Source organism: Zeus faber, assembly GCF_960531495.2.
Source record: "Zeus faber genome assembly, chromosome: 14".
Taxonomy (NCBI): domain Eukaryota; kingdom Metazoa; phylum Chordata; class Actinopteri; order Zeiformes; family Zeidae; genus Zeus; species Zeus faber.
This window is the reverse complement of record NC_137200.1, coordinates 10,670,981-10,693,031: the sequence shown is the minus strand read 5'-3', so window position 1 is coordinate 10,693,031 and position 22,051 is coordinate 10,670,981. Positions and strand designations below refer to the sequence as shown.

The following is a 22,051-nucleotide window of genomic DNA, read 5'->3' as shown; positions in this document are numbered from 1 at the left end:
TCATTCCTGTTTCGGTAAACTCAACATGTCAGTCGCACAAACAACTGCTATTGTCGTGCGGTTCAGATAAATAAGGTTCTAGTGTTCTCTACTTACCATCCATGTCTCTCTCCTCCACGTGCTTTGAAAGTCTACCATTTTAATTTATTTTAAAATTGAGTTTTTCTCCCTCCATGTATGCCCAGGCACTGTTATGTATCATCATTCTACAGGGTGCCTCTGGATCATTAAAGTATTTAAATAAACAAAAGATAAAACCTTGAATTGCATGAAAGACTGAGGCGACCAGATGAACTCACTTGTCGTGACACATGGTTGATGGAGCTTCCCTATCAGGGTTCTCGTCTTATTATTTTTGTTTGTCACGGCAGACAGTGAAAGTGAAAGCGGAGGCTCGTCTGGACCTGCTGAGGCAGGCGGGGGTCGCCGTGGAGACGTGGCTGAAGAGCGCCATGAACCAGGTGATGGAAGAGCTGGAAAACGAGCGCTGGGCCAACCTGGGCCCCCACGACCCCTCGCTACCTGTAAGCTCAACTCACTACAGCACAGCACTCAGCACAGCATTTTTGTTCTGTATTTAAAGCTGGTTTTGGCCTGTTTTCAAAGGATTGGTTTGATATTTTTCTTCCCAGGCCACACTAAAATCTTGGTTCCCATCATTTATAACTGCAAACTTTACAACAAATGCGACATTGTTGGTATTTGTTTACATTTCATATTTTAATTCACCAATGAAATGTAACCATTACAGAGTGATAAGTGTTCTTTCAAAAGATGCGATTGTCACAACAACAATACAAATTCAGGTAGTAATAGTCATTGAAGACGATAGTACCCCTGTAAATGTGATTGGTGGGTTTTCTTTACAGTATGAACACATGATGCCATGTGTTACCCTGCTGGTGCCCCCATCTTTACCCTGTTGGTGCCTCCATCTTTACCCTGTTGGTGCCTCCATCTTTAGCGTTTCAGCTTTTCCCATTAAAAACTGATTATATCAATATATATGTTGCTTTCGTGACACCATCTCTGCTTTAATTTCCCGCCCTCCCATTTAAGAATCAGAAGTTAACCCTTCGCATTGCACACAGACTCACCTGTACCACATTCATTTATTTATTCACCCCCAGGGCACAGGCGACTTGGAGCGTGAGGATGAGGAGGAAACAGAGGACAGCGGGGAAGTGCTGGACGACAGCAGCTCCAGTCCCTCCAGCACCTTGAGGAATTACCCGCTGACCTGCAAAGTGCTCTACTCCTACAAGGTAAGGCTGACAGGCTGTTATCTCAAACCTTATGAAAAGACATTCAAACACAAGACACAAACACTGTGGCCAGAAGCTTTTAATCTCTTAATTCTTGGACAGGTGCCTCTTTTAGAGTGACTTTTTAACTTCTCAGAGATGTTGCCAGTCCGTCTGAATGACTGGCATATAGAAATCAATCGTTCTGGTTTACACAACGTCAAAAGCAGTATTATGGGTGTTAGGAAAGACCATAAGGATCGAGAAATACTGCACTGGTGAGTTCTTTCCACCCGCGCTTAAACTTTTTCAAATTTCCTTGAAAAAGGCGTCTCAGCCTGATGAGCTGACCATCGAGGAGCAGGAAGTCCTGGAGGTCATCGATGACGGAGACATGGATGACTGGGTTAAGGTGCGTCAACGGCAGTGATTTAAAGCGGTTTCCTGTTTGGCGTTGACATTTGACCATCCATAAAAACCCTATTACACAAGTTGAGGACAGTTTCGGTCGTAACTGGCTGTTCTCGAGGAAACGTCCCACTGTGACATAATTCCATTTCAGATACATTTCCTACCAAGAAAATGCATGTCGGGAAGTGCTTTCAGCAAATCAGATCTTGTGTTTTTTTTTTTATCCAATTACATCCTATTTTGATTTAAAGCAGCGTGCTGTGATGAACTAATCAACTGTCAAAAAAGACAATAAATCTTTGGTACAAACTCATGGATATAAACACAATGTCTCTGATAAATCAGTCTGGCCCTACCTCTGTCTTCCCAGGCGAGAAACCGTAATGGACAGGTGGGCTACGTCCCAGAGAAGTACCTGCAGCTGCCCTCCTCTAACAGCCTGCTTAGCATGCTCCAGTCTCTGGCAGCGCTGGACGCCCGTTCCCACTCCTCCAGCAACTCCACGGAACCCGAGCTGGAGCCACATGTAGCCACTGTCAACGGAGACTCCAGTGGTGAGAGATATCACCTCACTACTCTCTACACCATGCAGCGTTTCCTATACATTGCTTTATTTGTGGAGGCCCGCCACAATAGCAACATTGACCGCCACATATTGATTTCATATTTTATATTTACAATTTAAAATGGGTTAAATCCTATTTCATTGGAGAGCTGTGCGCAGTGCATTGATTCGCTCAGCCCCTCCTTGCCACGCTCTCTCTCTCTCTCTCTCTCTCTCTCTCTCACACACATTGACAACAGAACCGTCTGTGAATAGCCTGTCCTTGCTGTGCACACTCTGAATCAAAACATGACCATGCGCGGGATGCTTTATGTATAGCCCCGATCAAAAAAAAAATTTTTTAAAAAAGACCCCCCCCCCCAAAAAAAAAGACAATTCATTTGTAAATCTCCATTATTTGTATGACAATCGTCAACTAAAATTGGAACAGCTCAAGTGAAAACATTCAGTACTGTAACGAGCAATCCTGACTTGTTGCTTCCCACCGTCTGTGGCTCAGTGCTGTTTGCGAAGGCTCTCTATGACTATGCGGCTCAGACCGACGAGGAGCTATCGTTCCCGGAGGGCGCCATCATCCGAATCCTCAGCCGCGAAACCCACGAGGACGATGGCTTCTGGGAGGGCGAGTTCAACGGGGCTGTGGGTGTTTTCCCGGCCGTCCTGGTGGAGGACCTGAGCAGCGCTGGCGAGAACGGAGATGCTCCGAGAGACGGCAGCACACAGGTTGACACACACACACACACACACACACACACACACACACACACACACACACACACCTTTGTTTTTTCCAGTGTTCTCAATGTGTGTTTTTTCGGCATGCCATGTTTCAGGCCTCCCTCTCCCCTCTTGCTGCCTCGCCGGCGCTGTGCAACCACTCCCCTCGGAGTCCCTTTCAGACGGGGCCCTTCCACAGCGGCCCCTCTCCGTCCAGCCCGATCCAGACGCCTGCCCTGGCCTCCCCCCAGTCCAGCCCCTCCAGTGCCGCAGCCTCCCCGATAGGCCGCCCCCCTTCCTATTTGAACGGACATCACAGATTGCCACCAGCGCCGCCCAAGAGCCCCCTGCAGAGTAAGAACCTGCGATATGTCGTTATGAATTTAGCGAGTGAAATGACAGGAAGTTGCATGTGGGAGTTACAGTTGTAAAAGAAGATCAAGTGAGGGTGACTGATGTCTATTTACCTCCTCAGGTCCATCTCAAAGTTCTCCTCAGCCCCCAAAATACCCTGATAGTGGTTCTGGAAGCATCCGGCCTGTGAGTTTCATTTCTTCTGGTCTACATTTTAAAACCTTGTACATTGTTAAAAGCAATTTTTCCATTAAAGGCCACCTGCAGTGTGTTATGTCTTTACATTTCAGAGCTGAATTTCACACCAAATATGCAGAATTTCAAGCAATTGGAACTCACAGGCAGACAGTGGTTTGCAATAGGGATGGGTCAAAATATTTGATTATTTGTTCATGACGGCAAAGATCTTTTCTTTTTTTGTGTGGGTAGCTTCCACTGAAAGAATACATGGTGTTTTATTTTGTGTAAAAAGTATTTTGGGAGAAAATAAATAGATTAAATTCAAATGTATTATGTCCCTATAAATCATAAATGAAAGAAAATCACTAAGTAGAACTGGTTTTGCAGTTTGTTGGTTTGCAGCGAGGGAGACGACAAGGGAGTAGTGATGAAAGTTTAGACAGTTCCAAAGTCACTCACTACGGATGTAACCGTGTACCGTTTTAAGGTATACCGCTGTATCAAGCAACCACGGTTTTGAACCGTAACCCTTTCCTTGTAATACCGTGCCCATGCTATAAATTGATATAGCAAAATTGAAGATGTGAACTTGAATTCACCCTCACCTTTGTAAGCGTGTTCCGCCATCTTTGTTTACAGCGGCAGCTGCAGAACTGCTTTTCGCGATTTTTTTAAAGATATTGTGCTTTACGTTATATGCACGCCTGGGAGCGAGTGTAAACAAACATGGCGGAACGGGGCTTCTGGAAATTACTCAATGGATTGATTATAACATTTGCCCGTCCGCTACCGCGCAGCAGCAACATTAGGTGAGGTGAATTCAAGTTTACATCTTTTAATTTTACAAATAAGTCGGATTTTGATATATATGTCCTTATTTTGACTCTCCTGTAAATTTGAGCGGGTGGAAGACAAAGATCTTCCTGTGCTGTGCCGTGTCAGAGGCTTTACCATGTGTTTTTAATTTTTAATATAAACTTTTTATTAATTGAATAAAGAGAAAACGAAGGCGGGTAATCAATACAGTGAAATACAGTATACCGCGATATTTTGGTAAATACCATACTGTGAAATTTCATACCGTTACATCCCTACCACCCACAGACTATTCAACCATGTAAAGTATGACTTTTGCACATCCCTTGTTTGCAAGTGTTCATTACATTACATTACTTCACATCATTTAGCAGATGCCGTTGTCCAAAGCGACCTGCAATAAGTACATTTAGTCAGTAGTATCAAACCACTGTACTGTATATCACAGTCTATTTCACGAGAGCGGTTGCTCTTTTCACTTTCACACTCCATGAGTGATGCTGGCTGATGGCCTGGTGTAGGTAAGAATCTGCTTCATCTATTGCTGGTTGCCATCCCCATGCTAATTTGTTGCGCTAAATTGACGGGAGATAATTATAAAATTATAAACTTTAACACATGGCTTCAGTGTCAATAGCTTAAGACCAACCCATATGGTGTGGATGCGGCGCCGTCCGAGGAGCACTCGCTCACATCTCACCGGCGGTGTTTGGATGTTGTTTCAGCTGGTAGAACACCACAGCCCTGCCGCAGCTGCGATGTTTTGAAATCTTTAAAGCCCGCATTGCTGCCTTGGGGTTTCTTAGAATCCTCCTGTTTCCCTGTCGCCAACTAGGTCCGCGCCGCGCCACCGCCCCCTAAGCAGCATCCCCGCGGGCAGGTGAAGAGGAGGGAGGAGGTGGAGATCACTCTGGTTTGAAGAAGATCCACACAAAGAGAAAGAAAAGGCGTTGACGTGCTGCTGGCGGTTGTGCTTCTCTGTCTAAACAAGATGGCCTCCGGTGGATCTTGCCCCTCCCTCACAAGAACCAAGGAAACTCGAATCCTCTCAATTCCCAGTCTGCTTTGACGAGGCTAAAAGACGACGATGATCATTTGCCACGCCCACCCCCAAGCCTTCCATACAGTACAACACCCCGACGAGTTGGACTCTCTGAAAGCGGGCAAATGTGGAAGAATCAAAACAAATGTGCCTTCACCTCTCCAATGCACATTCTATGCCATTTCCTGTATTTGTCTGTCCATGGTTTGTTTATCTTTGGTTCCGTCTGCTTTACTCCACTCTGTGTTGCCCTCCCTGGTGTTGTGCCTTGCGTCTCTCTTTGTCTTGATCTCTATCGGTCCTTTCTCTTTTGCTTTTGTAGTCGGGCATTGAGCTGGAGGGTCTAGCCGTGATGAGTTACTATGCAGCAGTGTCACGCCTGGCAGGGTATCATGGCATTTTTTTTTATTTTGTTCAATGTGTCGCATTGACCCCAAACCAAATGTCTGGTTGTCTCCATAACATATGAGAATTCAACCGATGAAGAGGCTGGTCTTCTTCATTTTAATACAAGCAACTTGACAACAAAAAAAGTTAGAAAAACAAAGGGAAAGTGGCAATTAGTGGGGGAAATGTATTTTTAGTTGGGAATTATTCTTACCTGACTTTAATTGTGAGATGAAATCAACGGATCTCTTACCTGTTATTGTGTGTGTATATATACAGTGTGTGTGTGTGTGTGTGTGTGTGTGTGTGTGTGTGTGTGTGTGTGTGTGTGGGTGTGTGTCTTCTCCTGCGTGCATCATGTTTTTCACACACACACACACACACACACACACACACACACACACACACACACACACACACACATATACACAACTCCCTGCAGACAGATTTGTGTTTTCCTTGCACCAAATGGTAAGAATTTTTCTAAACATCTGAGAGATAACTTTAGTAAGAATGATTTTATGTCGTTGTGTCACATGTTCCATTGTTGTTGAGAAAAGAAAAAAAAAAATCTAGCTTCTACATTATTAATACTAATCTAGGCTGAAATTTGCCGATAACCATTTCTGGTGAGAGTAGTTGAGTCAGGAGTTAAGCAGAGCATTGCAGTCCACAACAGTGTTTTTATTTTCATTTTTTTAAAGCGGTGCTTGCCGTCGCCAGAAGCATGAGATTGTGATGCCGAGGCCGGAAACAGCTTCCACTGAACAGAGGAAAACCATCCTGAGCTGCTAGCTATCCAGTGGAAAACGTGTACTAGCTGACATACTGAAGCACTTTTTGACGTTTTTTTTTTTTATTATTCCTTTTCAGTATTGCTGGTTGGTTTTGTTTGTTGATACTACAATGTTTGTACAATATTTTTTTCTAATATATATATATATTCTTGTTAGATATCTTGCTGACTATATAGGTATAATATTGTTCTCTTTGTAACTGGTCTTGATTTATTTAGCCTTACATAGCCGTCGTAGTCTCTTGGTTTTGAGATTGAGGTATATTTGACCTTATCATTTTGGAATATTGATAGTTTACAGAAAGCTTGGAGATAGATATTTGTGCTAATAGTGCAAGAGATTTTAGAATTAGGACAAAATCTATTGATACATAGTTAAATTTGTTCAGATAAAGAGATATCTGTCAGCCACGTTGCTGTATACACGTTGATCTCATTGAGATCTGAATGTCATCAAACTTGTTTTTGAAGTTTACATTTACCCTGTTTATAGAAAAAGTCAACAGACTTAATTTTGTTTCCCAATAGAGAAGTTAATGATTAACTTGATACTGGTCCTAATTTCAAAATACATTATCTTGGGGTGGGCCACTTTATCTGAAACTGAAATTCAGTTACAAATTGCCCACGTTTCCATAATGTAAGCGCCACAGAGGTGGAGCATCACAATGATATGCCATTGCATGTTAAGCTGTATTTATTGTGGACAAAAATGTGAAATAAAGATTAGTTAGAATAAAACACATCTTCCGTTTCCCGATATGTCTTTTTTAAATTGATATAGTAAAACTTTGGCTTGTGTTGTGTTTGTATTCCACCTATAACTCAAAATTGTTCATATCAACTTTATTTGCTCGGCTTCGAAATAGGTGTGTGTGTGTGTGTGTGTGTGTGTCACCATGGCGCCACCACGTGGTCAAAGTCAACATTGCCTGTATAGACTGGCCTGCACCTCTGATCTTGCCTCCACAAATCCAATGGGCTTAAAATATGCATTTATATCTGCAATCTTCTTCCGTTAACTACTCTCACAATGTTATCATTGTTGGTTTTTTTTATCTCAGAGTGGCATAACTACGCTGTCGACAGTCATCGAAATGTGCAACAACAGAAAAAAAAAAAATATTGAAGACAAACTACAAATCTCGAGAAAATCTTCTGTTGTGTATTCGTACATGTTCACACGAGGAACGTGTCTTGTGTGAGGCGATAAAAAAAAGGCATAAAAGAAAATCGAAATACACAGAACATACGAAATGGGCTCGACACACAGGTTACATTAGAAAGGCTTTGGCAGGGGCGAATGTGAACGTAGACGGGATATTAAATTGACAACAGTGGACGAGTAGATCTTAATAATTACGATGTTATCGCTAGATGAGCACATGTCTAAATCATTTTTTTTTTAATAATACTATTACAGTATATAGCTGTGTGTGTGTGTGTGTGTGTGTGTTGGGATGTTGAGAGGTGCGGTTTCTGATTCAAATACGATATGAGGTGAAAAACAAAAATCATTGTCATCGAGGGAACACGGGCACGTTTCAGCCAGATCCAACAAAAGCTGCTGACGATGAGGATGATGAGGATGATGATGATGATGATGATGATGATGAGGAGGAGGATTATTATATCCCGCGCGCATACTCGTTTGTTTACATTCGCACATTGACTCTCCTCCCGCCGCAAAGGCCTCTGGGACGGTATTTTCCTTGGCGCGGTGGGTTGTGGGTAGACGTCGGATCCTATGAGTACGGTTTCTTCGCTCCTCCGGTGGAAAAGATGGCTGCTCCGGCGGCGACGGCGAGTCCTCCCCGCGCTCTGTGCCCGACCTACGCCGTCGTGTGCTCCTTCCTGGAGCGCTACGGAGCCCTGCTGGACCTGCCGGAGCTCGGCTTCCCGCAGCTGGAGAGATACCTCCTGGACACGTCCTCGGGTACGGAGGGGGTTGCGCGCAGCGGCGGCGGCGGCGGCGGCGGCTGCATCGCAGGGCTCTGGTGCTAGCGGGTTAGCAGCTAGCCCGCTAGCCGTGTTATTGTGTGGGTTTCTAACACGGTTTGTCACGGTAATTTAATATCCCGGGCCGGAAACGTACCGTTTGGAAATCGTGAAACCGGGCGGTGACGGGTACTTTGTGGTTTTGTTTTTCAAGCCGTTCAACAACCGAATTGTTTGCGTTTTTTTTTTGTTTTGTTGTTTTTCCTCGCAGTTCGGAGCTTTAAATCGAGCCTATTATTATTTTACCCCCCCCCCTCTCCAGGCAGCCTTTATGCGCTTTGGAACTCGTCGCGACACCGAGAAGGGGGGCACCGCGCGATGCGAGAGGGAGACGGGGCGGTGCGGGGAGACGAGCGAGCTGGGGGGGGTTCGCGCCGCCGTGCATTATTTGTTTTGCGGAGGGCGTCCGCGGCTGGGGACCCGCACGCTTTATTTACAGCTCCAGTATTTTGGCGTCTCGGTGGGTCGCTCGCTCCACTCTGCGCAGGCGCGCCCGGACGAGCGGCCCCGGTGGTCGCGCGCACGTCCACGGGAGCCCCGGGCCGCCCCCCCCCCCCCCCCCCCGTCGGTGCGAGCCGCTCTCCCACGTGCTGCCAGTGCCGTTCTGTTGACATCGTTTTTTGTTTTTTTTTTGCGTTTTAAGTGTGCGTCCCCCTTTTTAAAGGCGCTCTATTCGGTGGCCATCTTGAGGAGTGACGTCCCACCGCTCTGCTGAACATCCCACCACGTTTGATTTTCGATTTGGACCGGTGCCCATCCCATAGGCGATCGTTCTCCTAAGTTATACAGGTCATCTACTGTCAATCACTTCATCACCCCCCCCCCGCTGTGTTTTAAATAGTATTTAGCTTAATAAAGATTCAAGATTTTTATTTGTCACATACATATACATACTTAAATATAACAAATATAACATTGGAATTGTCTGCATTACTAATTTATCTGTGCTGTTTAACCTTTGGAGGGGGGATAAATAAGGCTCCAACCTATTATTATTACTATTATTATTATTATTATTATTATTTATTTAAGTCTTGTAATAATGATTTTTACTGATCGAAAGGAAGGGGCGAAAACAATCTGAATATAACAATAAGAAGTAAATGCGTGAATAAAAAAACCCCCAAAAACTTAACTTAAAATACATTCGTGGTATTAAGCTCAAAGCGACCCCAGCCATCACCTAGAGTACTCACAATCATGACATTTTATATGATTAATTGCTTGCAACTAAAACATTTTTTTTTTGTTAATTGTGCGACACTATAAAACTGCAATAAAATAAAACTGGTTATAATTATGTGTGTACCTACAGAAGAGCTATCTATTGACATAGAATACACCTATAGGCAGAAAGTACATTTTCCTCAACCCAACTGATATGGATATGCACTGGTTCACATCCAATTTATTGTGTAGGAGTGAAACCCGGGGAAAAAAATATCTTGCACATTGAAAGCACAGCTATTGGCTATCCTAATGAAGTAATGATTACCTTTGCCCACTGCCTCAAGTGAGTATGATTTGGCGTACTGCTTGTGCTTTCAAACTGTAGAACACTTTTCTCATAAAGTGTCAGCGTCAGTAAAAACAAGACTTTTAATTTGGCTGAGGACATCCACAACATTCTGCAGAATACATCCTATTTCCAACTCACCAAATAAACATCCCCTTTACTATACACTCCCACTTAATCACAGCCACTGCAATGTAATATCTTTTTGACTGTTTACATTGAGCCCCAGGGAATTAACCATGAATATATAATTAGTGGCTTTTTGTTAAGTGTCAAATGTGCAGGAGGTGCATAATAAGAGCACTTGTTGTTCCTCATCTTCCTTCAGTTCCAAAGCTCCTGGTGGACCTTCACGTGAAGTTGCTGAGAAAGATCGGCAAGTCTGTGTCAGCCGACAGATGGGAGAAACATCTCGTCAAGGTGAGCATGTTGCGGGTCTAGACAATCTTTTAGAATTCAAATTCTAGATTTCTTGTGCCTTTTTTGTTTTTATTCATTGGCCACCTTACATTTGAAAATGAAATAGTTTTGTTTCAAGCCCTCAAAGAGCGCTTAATACCTTTTATATTAATATTGTGAGTGCATATAAAGATTACAATTGTAATGATATATATTCTATAATAGACTACAATGACATTAGATGTATTTTGACATTTGGGCCTAGAAAAAAATGTAACTGTTGGATTTGTAGGTCACAACACACAAAGGAAACAAGCAACTTATTAAAATAACTTTGTTAAATATTTCTATACCAGTTCTCAAGTAGACGCACAGCATTGAATATCCTCAGAATTTGATGCTGGAGGCATAATGGTCAATAGGATTTATCATAAACAATCGATGTCCTACCTTTACACGGACCTGAGAATTTTCTTTAGTCAAATCAATTGTATTGTGAAACACGGCAACCCCTGTTAGAAAGTACCCAAGTTGAGTTCAAAGTTCAGTTGCCAAAATAAATACTAATAAATTGTAATACTTAAATTGTATTGTTTACTTTTTAGACTCTCCCCATTTATTGATGTTGCTGACCTATTTGCTTTCTAATGCATTGTGTTGCAGGTATGTCAAGAGTTTAATGCTACGTGGGCATGGGAGCTTGAGGAAAAGGGATACAAGGAGATGACAGTGGAGTGCAAGACAGGAATCCTTAAAGTAAGTGCCTTTTTTTGCTGAGCATTATAGTATAACTCGTCTACAGAGAATACAATCTCAGTGGGGGGAAATAAAGGTAGTAGGGAAAATGTATTTACTGCTAAATTTAAATTCAATAATGTCAAGTTACTGTATTTGTTTTATAATGAAACATTCTTCGACCACTTCTATTTTATCATAGGCACTCAGCATACCTTTATAGTTTTACACCCCCCCCCCCCCCCCGGCCCACCACACACACACAAATAACAATGTCAAATCATACTAACACCCAATTAGTTGGACCTGTGGCAAAGTGCTTCCAGTTTTATAGTTATGAATACTGTATTAAGAAGAAATAACTTCAACTCAACTTCAACTTCAACTTCAACTCACTCCATGCATACAAAAATAAGACATGTTTATTTGACTGAGGACCCATAAAGACTATAAAAGCCATTGCGATTTACCTTATATTATAAAACTTTCTTTGTGACCTGCCTTTCTCCAGTATCTGTGTGAATGTCAGTTTGATGAAAATGTCAAGTTTAAGACCACAATTAATGAAGAGGATCCAGATGAGATGCGGCTCCAGCCGATTGGCAAGGACAAGGATGGCCAGATGTACTGGTTCCAACTGGATCAAGAAAACAATGTGCGTGTCTATGTGGAGGAACAGGATGACTTGGATGGCTCATCTTGGAAGTGTATTGTCAGGTAGGAATCCAGAATTTGGAGTGTTATTTTTTGGTTTAAATATTGATAAATTCCCAAACTAGCTTTCATAAAAGCAAAGGTTGGTTGCCATCATCCCTGTTTCCCTTTGTGCAGAGACAGAAATGACTTGGCTGAGGTTCTGGCACTGCTGAAGACTCAGATTGACCCCGCACTGTTAAAGAAAGAACAAGAAAGTGCCCCCAAAGCTGAAGATGAAGGGGACACAAAGGAAGAAGGTAATACACATGCTAAAATGGAGAAATTAAATCATTAATGCTTAGATTTTGCCTGTTTACTTTTCTTCTCAAAACCCAGTGAACTGGTAAGAACTCAGTACTTAATAGTTAGATCAATAATAGTGAGATCACTGAAGGTGTATTTGTTACTTTAAAAAACAACAAAAAAGTGAACTGTTGAAACAAAATCAAATAAAATAGATCAATGCAATCTTGCGTTGAGAGCCAGTGTATTATTGGACCCAATACTGTGTAATATTGGACTGAATGCTGGTATTGGTATCTGTGCATCCCTATGTAATACATAGTCCTTATTTTATTGGCACATGTTTCAATGGCAAGACCACACTATACTATTTATATTTATTCAATCATTTTCATTTCAGACAGAATTAAAAAGACTGAGGTCCAAACTGACGATGAAGACACAGCCCCCAAAGATGCTACCAGCACCGTCTTGCCAAAAATGGAGAGTGACAAGGAACAGCTGCAGGAATATCTGCAGAAAGACAAAAAAAATTCTGAAGATACCAGGCCATCGCCCTCTAATGGCCTTAAAGATGGCAAAGATGAACCAGAACCCACCATCCTATCGGAAAAGGGTTTTCCGGACCACAGCACGGTGGCAAGTGTCCAGGCTGTCAAAGAGGAGCCCGTGGAAGACATTAAACCCATTGCCGCAGCATGCACGCCTCTGCCATCCTCTGAGAAAACCTGTGTGACGTTTAAGTCTGAGCAAGGTTTGGACACCAGAAGAAACACCACAGAGGAACTCCAGAGGTCGATCAAGAACGACCAACAGGCCAAAATCCCCTTGAAAAAAAGAGGCATGAAACTGAGCGAGGACTTTGACAAAAGTGGTGGCACTACAGTGATTACGCAGAACTCCTCCATCGCTCGCATCAAGGGGGTGTCAGAGGAGACGCAGAAAGTACAAGGCATCAAGGATCATGTGAATGGGGATGCTGAGCACATTGCCAGGAAAGTGCTTCCTGGTTGTTTGTCGAGCGGCGAGGCAGAGAACCAGAAAACCTCGTCAGAGGGCACAGAACAGACTGATAAAAGTTTGTCTGTAGATGAGAGGGATAAAGAGGTGTCACCCCCAGCAGAAGTCAGAGTAGTGGAGAACTCCATGCAGCTAGACGTGTCAAATCAATCGGACATTCACAATAAGGTCTCGGATGGGAAAGTCGTAAACAAAGAGGGAAAGAGGCAGAGTTACACATTTCCAAAGTCTTCCTCACTTCTAACAGAAGGGCCTCCATCTCTATTAAGGGATGAAAACAGTGCACTTTTGAAGTCATTCGATCAAAAAGAGCAGGAAACGACTAACAACTCAAAAATGTTTGAAAGACCAGAAGCTAAAATGGAAGGGAAAGCTTCAAGTCTTAGAGAAATCGAAAAATCCTCAACTTCCAAATATGCAACACTTGATAAGTCACGACAAAGGCTCTCCTCCGAAGACATGGATACATTGGACGAAACAAGAAAGCCAGGCATTACTGAGAACATAGCATATATACACGACCCCAAACAAACAGAAGAAACTGGCAGTGCTGCTAAAGAATTGAGGGTTCACAAGCCTGTTAGCACAGAGAGACCAAATAGACTCATGGTCAAGACTGTGCTAGATACATCAACCTCAAATAGTGAGCCCACACAAGCGGCTAATTCTACATCCCCGTCTGTCATTAAAAGGACAGAGGAGTGTAAACACAGCACCCCCCTGGACCCCCAGACCAACCTGCAAGGTACATCAAGTTGTTCAGCTCTTACAAAGGCAGATAAATCCCTTGTTGACGAGCATAAAGACAAACCACACAACACTACACAGTTGCCAACGCCTTCCGCTATCAAAAAGGCAGAGCAGCCAGAATCTTTCAATTGCATCGAGAAGTACGATGGCGTCGACATCACAGATACTCCACTCACTAAGGAAGAGAGAACTGTGGTAACCTCTGAGGCTGTCCCCACACAAGAGAAGGAATGGGCTTCCACCAGGGATGATTTGGAGAAAGCAGGTTACTGTAAAGAAAATGACATGGCCAGGAAGGCCAGCTGTTTACTCAAGCCAATGGAGGTAGAGTCATTAGCTGGTGAAAACGCCCCAACAGAACCGCAGAAAGATACACAACCTGAAAAGCATAAAACTGTCATGAAGACTGAGGTAGAGAAATCATCTGAAGCGGTTGCCAAGCCATCTAGCCCAGCAGAGAATAAAAAAGTGTCTGTGGATACTGGTAAACATTCTGAGGGGGACGGAGAGGCACAGCATCAGGCATCTGAAAAACAGCCTAAAGGTGACAGGCCAAAAGGCCTGTCCATGTTTCCTCAACCACAGGAGCGCGTTAAGGATGCCGCCAAGGAGAGCGTTAAGGATGCCGCCAAGGAGAGCGTTAAGGATGCCGCCAAGGAGAGCGTTAAGGATGCCGCCAAGGAGAGCGTTAAGGATGTCGCCAAGGATGTCGCCAAGGATGTCGCCAAGGAGAGCGCCAAGGATGCCGCCAAGGAGAGCGCCAAGGATGCCGTCAAGGATGCCGCCAAGGAGAGCGCCAAGGATGCCGTCAAGGATGCCGCCAAGGATGCCGCCAAGGAGAGCGCCATGGATGCCGCCAAGGAGAGCGTTAAGGAGGCCGCCAAGGAGAGCGTTAAGGAGGCCGCCAAGGAGAGCGTTAAGGAGGCCGCCAAGGAGAGCGTTAAGGAGGCCGCCAAGGAGGCCACCAAGGCGAGCGTTAAGGATGCCGGCAAGGAGGCCACCAAGGCGAGCGTTAAGGATGCCGGCAAGGAGGCCACCAAGGCGAGCGTTAAGGATGCTGGCAAGGAGAGCGTAAAGGATGCTGGCAAGGAAGCCGCCAAGGAGAGCGTTAGGGAGGCCGCCAAGGAGAGCGTTAGGGAGGCCGCCAAGGAGAGCGTTAGGGAGGCCGCCAAGGAGAGCGTTAGGGAGGCCGCCAAGGAGAGCGTTAGGGATGCCGCCAAGGAGAGCGTAAAGGATGCCGGCAAGGAGACCACCAAGGAGAGCGTTAGGGATGCCGCCAAGGAGAGCGTAAAGGATGCTGGCAAGGAGGCCACCAAGGAGAGCGTTAGGGATGGCGCCAAGGAGAGCGTTAGGGATGGCGCCAAGGAGAGCGTTAGGGATGCCGTCAAGGGGAGCGCTAGGGAGAGCGCCAGGGAGAGCGTTAAGGATGGCGCCAGGGAGAGCGTTAAGGATGGCGCCAAGGATAACCGGAAGATTGCCGCCAAGGGGAGGGAGAAGGAACCGAACAAGGAGCTCGGAAAGCTTGCCGGTAAGAGCGAGAAGGATGCGAACAAGGAGACCGGAAAGCTTGCCGGTAAGAGCGAGAAGGATGCGAACAAGGAGACCGGAAAGCTTGCCGGTAAGAGCGAGAAGGATGCGAACAAGGAGATTGGAAAGCCTGCCGGAAAGGAGAGTGAGAAGGTGGTTGGCAAGCACAGTGAGAAGGAACCAAACAAGGATAGCGAAAGGAATGCGGACAAGGAGAGTAGAATGGTTGCCAGCAATAAGAGCGAAAAGGATGCCAACAAGGAGAGCGAAAAGGTTGCTGTTGACAAGAATGCACGCAAGGAGAGCGAAAAGATTGCTGTTGACAAGAATGCACGCAAGGAGAGCCCAACGGTTGCCGGCAAGAAAAGCGAGAAGGATGCGGAAAAGGAGAGCCCAAAGGTTGCAGACCAGGAGAGCCCAAAGGTTGCCGGCAAGAAATGCGACATGGATGCGAACGAGGGGAGGGACAAGGATGCCGGCAAGGGGAGCGAGACGAATGCGGACGAGGAGAGCGAGAAGAATGCGGACGAGGAGAGCAAGAAGAATGCGGACAAGGAGAGCGGAAAGGATGCCCGCAAGGAGAGCGGAAAAGACTTGGACGCATGCAGCCCTGAAAACAATGCCGCAACGCATCAGGGACCAGACCCTGAGAAAGAGTTGAGTGCCACCGTAGAAGATCTTGCTAAAACATGTGATCCAAAAGAAGAGAGAGATTCTGTTAAAGACAATAAAAGCACAAATGAGGCGAAAAGACAGGAATCTCCAAAAGTAAATGAAGGCAGGGCCAGCGATCCACCCCCGAACAAAGCCAAAGAAGATCCTGCTAAGAACAAGGGGCAAGCAGTCAGTGACGAGGTTCAACAGGAGGGCCGCAGACCAACACCCAAGAAGGCACCCCAGCGCAGGAAAGCCGAAGTCCAGAGAGTTGAGCGACAGGGGGATTCTGAGTCTGACACCAATGCTGGTCGCTGCCTCAGACGCTCGGCCAGGATCTCCAGACCCACACAGAAGGCAGTGGACATCCAGGACAGGCTGATAGAGAAGCTGCAGGCCTCATCACCTGCTGAGAAGCTGGATGACAATGGGGAGAAGGAAGAAGAAGAGGAGGAGGAGGATGAAGAGGTGGTGAAAGCTGTTCAGAGGAAACCAAGAGAGAAGGTTGACCACGATGATCAGCTGAAATCCAAAGTAAGATCACTATTCCAACATTTCAAAGCAACAAATCTAATGAAAAGAAGAATGAAGGCTTTAAGTAGCAGGGTTCTAATTATAATAATAATTGCCCAACTGCACAAACTGAATATCTAATATTTTTGTTTTTAAAGACACGTCTGCTTTATACTTGTACTTCAGTGAACTCCTCTGTGCAATTAACTGTTAACTGTTGTTTGTGTGTAAGTCAGTACATGAGGGTGTGAATTGGATTGCTTTACAGGCTCCTTGCCCTCTGTCCTGCAGTGAGCCACCTATCTACACCTAGTTTTATCAAATGTATTGGTTAATTGGTTGAAATTCGACCACAGGAAACTGAGTTTTCCAAGAGAGAGAAATGTTTCTGACCTAAACTGAATAACACCTCACTATGCAGATGACGTTTAACAATCAATCGGTAGGTACCAAAAAGGTTGTTTAATAAACGGGGGGAAAAAATAAAATCCTAATCCCGCTAATGAACTTGAACTTCGATGCTGCTGTCTCTACATCCCCATGTTTAACTTACCCCAGACGATTGTAGTCATTGAACCTAAGGAGTATTGTTATTGTGTTGTATGTAAATGATGATAATGATATATAAACACTTTCATAAAAGCTTGTTCATCATTGGGGGAAAAACTTCAAGCAGAGCATTTCTTTCAGGGGAGAAAGCGCCGCAAGATCCGGTGGTCACGGACACGACGCAAAAAGAAAGGCTCTGACGATGACGGCGGGGGCGATGACAGTGAGGAAGACTCCAGCGAAGAAGAAACAGAGGAGGAGGAAGAGGAGGACCCCAGTGACGAAGACTACAAGGTGGAGCGGAGCAGTAGACGGAGGAGGAACCGAAACCGGGAGAGGCACAGCTCCGATTCGTCCACCTCTGATGATGACCTACCTCCGAATGATGACCCCTGCAAACACTGCGGCCTCCCCAACCAACCTGAGCTTGTGAGTGACTGTGTGTGTGTGTGTGTGTGTGTGTGTGTGTGTGTGTGTGTGTGTGTGTGTGTGTGTGTGTGTGTGTGTGTGTGTGTGTGTGTGTGTGTGTGTGTGTGTGTGTGTGTGTGTGTGTGTGTGCGCGCGTGTGCGCGTGTGCGTGCGTGCATGCATCATGTTTTTCATTTTTCGAGATTTTAAACATGAATGATATAAAAATAATAACACAATTGTGATATCCTGGTTTCCCAATGCCCATGGAATTTCTGGAAATTCAATTCCAGACATGGAATGTCAAGTCAAGGATTTTGAATTATTTATTATTAGTATTTATTTTATTATTATTCATTAATGAATATTCTTATAATATAATATTGAATTTGAGTAAATAGTCAGTGATTAATAATTTGTTTGGACATAAATGTTGGTATTGTGCAAGGGGAAGTCAGAATTTCACCTTGCATTAAGAGTTGGCACTAACCATGTGGCCTCCATCGGTGGGGGGCGGTCTCCTGTCGTCACACCGGGCTGCCGGGGTACCTGTCTTCTGGCGCTTTCGGGGCGCTCGTCGCTGGGGGGTCCGGCTGTGGGTGGTGGTGCCGTCTGCCACCCTCTGTTCTGTGGTCCGCATGCTCGGCGGCCTGGGGCTGACCAGGGGCCTGATGGGGGCGCGGAGCTGCCCGGCACGGCGGAGGCGCATGGCGGACAACTCTGCGCTCGTGGCTGAACAATGGCTATAGGCTATAGGTTGGCTGCCACCAGGTACGAGAGGTGGGCGTGCTAGGGCACGGTCGGGTGCAGGAGGAGGAGGTGCGCATGGTTGCTCCCTGGCCTGCTGCACCCCTGGATTGGTCTGGTTGCGATTCACCTATCTCTCCCAGTGCCAAAACTCATACTCAGCACATACTCCACACAATAGGCTGAGGGCTTGCGGGATGTGTAGGGTGCAAGCTGTGTGGGGTGCAAGCTATGTGTGTGGGGATGCGGCGGGCAGCTGCCATCTTGCCTGTCACGCTCCTGCCCAAGCATGCTTCTCATCCGTCCCAAAATTTGAATCCCACTCATACTAGCTTAGAACACACATTCGCACAACAATCCTACTCTGAACAACACTCCACTGGACCATGGTCTGCGAGGCAGGAGGGGTTCTCCCACCCCCAACGCCACAATTTTAACTGCAATTACCAAAAGCACACATTAAGCACTGGGGTTTTCTAGGGTGGCGGGTCGATGTGGAGGCGTGGTTGGCTGGGGGGCAGTCGGGTGGGCCCCCCTGCCAGCTGGGCTGGAGTCCTTGGTGGCTTTAGATGTGCTGCAACCTGGCGGGGCTGCGGAGAGCGCCGCCGGGTGCCTTCCGGTGCCCCTGGGGGGGCTGCTTGCCGTTGTGGGTGTGGGGGGCAGCTGTTGGCCTTTGCTTCTGCTGTGCGGCTTCTCTGCGGCGGGCATCCCGGGTGCTGGGGGTGGTGGAGGGCCTGTATATCTGGCGGCTTGCTGGCATCTGCGGGGGTGGGGGTGTAACATCAAGGTGCCTCGCGCTGAGCACACGCTGCTATGTCTATGGGCACTTGGCACTCACGCTGGGTGGGGCATCTGGTCGGCTGCAGTGGGGTGGCCCTCCTCCTTGCGCGGGCGTGGGTGGGCATGGGGGTCCTGCTGGCTCGGCCGTAGGGCGGGCGGCTCGGGTTGGGTGTCGGTCTGTCGCCGTGGGGCCGGGATCCGGGCCTGCGGTCCGTGCCTTGCGCCCGTGGCCCAGGTTCTGTGCCTGCGGCTGCGTCTTGTGCCTGCACCTGCTTGTTGGTTGTATGTGTGCGCCCCTGAGGTGCGGGGTCTCCTCGTGCTCCCTGGGACTGGGTAATGCTCCTCGGGGCTGAGCCTGGGGGTTGCTCCACAGCCCTCTGGCTTCTCTGGGGGCCCGGGAGTCTTCTGTGGCCACAGGGCAGGGTGCTCGGGGCTTTCCTGCAACCCTAGGGTGTCTACAAGGCTGCGGAGTTCGGGGGGCTTCGGGGTCCTTTCCACTGCTTAAAGTGGCCGCCACATAATAACCTTCTACACAAGTACCAATGGGTATGAGTCATGTATACTCACCGGTGGACATCTGACACACACACACACGTTTATAGACTCAAACATGATAGTTCTCCAAAGAGAGGGGTTGGAGGTGGTTCTCTAAAACCAAAAACTGTGCTCTTGTCATTCTAAAGGTCGTCCACAGGACAGAGTTATTGCAGCAGTTCATGATGATTTAAGAATTAATAAAGAGTTGCATTGCAGGTTGAGAACTTGAACTCCATTTGCAGACTAACTCTGTCCGAGATGCAATGGCATACAAACACTCTGTGTTGTACGCCCAGCATGCTGACAGCACAAATTAAAAAAAAAAAAAAAAAAAAGAGTTGGCGCTGAAATATTTTGACCCCTCGCTTTTTTCATTTATTTATTTTTATTAACCTGTGCTTTCCGCATGCTGGGCATACAGCACAGAGTATTTTTATGCTATTGCATAGGGGAGAGTTTGTCTGCAAGTGGACTTCAACTTGTCAACCTGCAATGCAACTCTTTATTAATTCTTAAGTCATCAACAACTTCTGCAATAACTCTGTCCTGTGGATGACCAACAGTTGGAGCCACTTGGAGAGGGCAGCGCAAACATGACAGGGCCAAGACAGATCTGTGATTGGGGCGTGGCTGACCCATGCAAGGACCGTGACAGGTCCTTGCTCGAACCCTGTCCTGAATTATATCCCCATCGATGACGTAATTTTGCACCGGCGCCTGGGAACGCCCTCAGGCTGCATTTGTGGAAAAGCAGTTGCAATTCTTTATCTGTCCACCGGGGAGGAGCAGTGGTTCAAAACGTAAAGCAACTTCGAGTATATGGGATAATCTTGCATTTGTTTAATGAAAAATGTTTTGGAACGGAACATTTTCTGTACATCTAATAGAAACACTTTAAACATTACTGATTTTAAAGAACGAATGAATGAATCAGTGTTTTATTTTACTGTAGATGTATTTAATTTAATAAAACAAATGAACACTGTGCATAATCTTGTGTAACAGGTGTTATAATTTATATTAAATAAATGTGAAATATCGCAACAAATATAATCGCAATACTTAATGTCGCCACATTCGCGTTTTCGTACTGCAAGAACTTTTTCCATCGCTCTAAAGACTTTTTCGAGGAACGGTCCCTTTTAATGTGTCCGCACTGCAGGCACTACTGTAGGAACGATTGTAGTTCTTAGAACTCAGTTTAGAGCAACGTATTCAGATCCTGCTCCAGGACAAGGATAGAACCTTCAGTGATGGGAGTGCCGGTGATTGGTCCAGTCGACGGGTTGGACCACGGTCCCTTGCACTGTGTCCGCCCGGTCGCGTCGCATCGCTCTGGGTTTGGGCCAACCCACGTACATTCAGCTGTTTAAAAAAAAACAAAACAAAAAAAAAAACGGGACCGTTTCTCCAAGAGAGAGGCTCAATTACAGATATTAGTTGTGCAAAATGTAGATTAATATAAAACGTTAGGCATGGGCTGCAGGCCCGGAGCCAGGCCTTGCGCCGACAGGCCAATACCGCGGCGGAACTGCTGGCGAGCCGGCTGAACCCCCATGTCCATCCACACCCAGCACAAGAGCTAGTACCGCTCTAACGCTGCCGACCAGACGCCCCACCTGGCCACGAGCCCCGAGCGCCCGTCCACGGAGCAGAGTGCGCTCAGCGCAGGGCACCCGAATGTAAGCCCCTCCTCCGCAGACGCCAGTAGGCCGCCAGATATGTTGGCATTCCACCACGAGGGGCACCTGCCGCAGAGTCGCGCAGCGGGAGCAAAGGCACCCCTAACTACACCTGCAACAGCAAGCAGCCCCCCAGGGGCCACAGAAGGCACCCGGCGGCGCTCTTTGTAGGCCTGCCAGGTCGCAGAACACCTTAAGCCACCAGACACAAGCCGCCAGGACAACAGCCCAGCCGGCTGGGGGCCCACCCGGCCGCACCATCGGCCAACCATGCCCGCATACCCACCTGCCAGCGATCAGCCACCCCGGAAAACCCCAGTGCTCAATGTGTGCTGTCGGCAGTTGCAGTTAAAATTCCGGGGTGTGGGGGTGCGAGTCCTTCAAGCAAGTCAAACCAGAATCACTTGCACCCCTCCTGCCCCGCAGACCCTGGTCGGGTGAAGTGTTTTTTGGAGTACGATTGGTGTGCGAGTGGGATTTAAATTTTGGGACGGACGAGAAGCACCCCGGGGCAGGAGCGTGGCGGGCAAGATGGCAGCCGCCCGCCTCATCCCCACCCACATAGCTTGCACCCTGCCCATCCTGCAAGGCCCTAGGCCTATTGTGTGGTGTCTGGACTGAATGTTAGTATTGGCACTGGGAGAGAGAGGTGAAGTGCAACCAGATCAATGCAGGGGCGCAGCGGGCTGGGGAGCGGCCACATGGCCAAAAACACCACAACATTGCCCCGACTTAGGAAGACTCAAGTATTAATGGATGAAGTTATGTCAGGGATAAAAGTTGCC

At 46.6% G+C, this 22,051-nt stretch overlaps 2 protein-coding genes across 2 annotated transcripts in view; both read left to right on the top strand.

Moving 5' to 3' along the window:
- Window positions 1–7,248, top strand: part of LOC307239614 (F-BAR and double SH3 domains protein 2-like) — a 28,988-nt gene extending 21,740 nt beyond the window's left edge. Inside the window, exons 13-20 of the mRNA XM_080013096.1 lie at window positions 372–524; window positions 1,131–1,265; window positions 1,573–1,656; window positions 2,026–2,209; window positions 2,720–2,943; window positions 3,054–3,291; window positions 3,413–3,477; window positions 5,123–7,248. Of these exons, the coding sequence (XP_079869222.1) occupies window positions 372–524; window positions 1,131–1,265; window positions 1,573–1,656; window positions 2,026–2,209; window positions 2,720–2,943; window positions 3,054–3,291; window positions 3,413–3,477; window positions 5,123–5,206 (1,167 nt within the window). The 3' untranslated portion in view covers window positions 5,207–7,248. The remainder of the gene's footprint in view (window positions 1–371; window positions 525–1,130; window positions 1,266–1,572; window positions 1,657–2,025; window positions 2,210–2,719; window positions 2,944–3,053; window positions 3,292–3,412; window positions 3,478–5,122) is intronic.
- Window positions 7,249–8,294: 1,046 nt separating this feature from the next.
- rsf1b.1 (remodeling and spacing factor 1b, tandem duplicate 1) overlaps window positions 8,295–22,051 on the top strand; it is a gene marked incomplete at its 5' end in the record, with an annotated part of 30,177 nt that continues 16,420 nt past the window's right edge. The window contains 7 exons of the mRNA XM_080014221.1: window positions 8,295–8,448; window positions 10,355–10,446; window positions 11,089–11,181; window positions 11,672–11,877; window positions 11,992–12,113; window positions 12,500–16,584; window positions 17,254–17,541. Of these exons, the coding sequence (XP_079870347.1) occupies window positions 8,295–8,448; window positions 10,355–10,446; window positions 11,089–11,181; window positions 11,672–11,877; window positions 11,992–12,113; window positions 12,500–16,584; window positions 17,254–17,541 (5,040 nt within the window). The remainder of the gene's footprint in view (window positions 8,449–10,354; window positions 10,447–11,088; window positions 11,182–11,671; window positions 11,878–11,991; window positions 12,114–12,499; window positions 16,585–17,253; window positions 17,542–22,051) is intronic.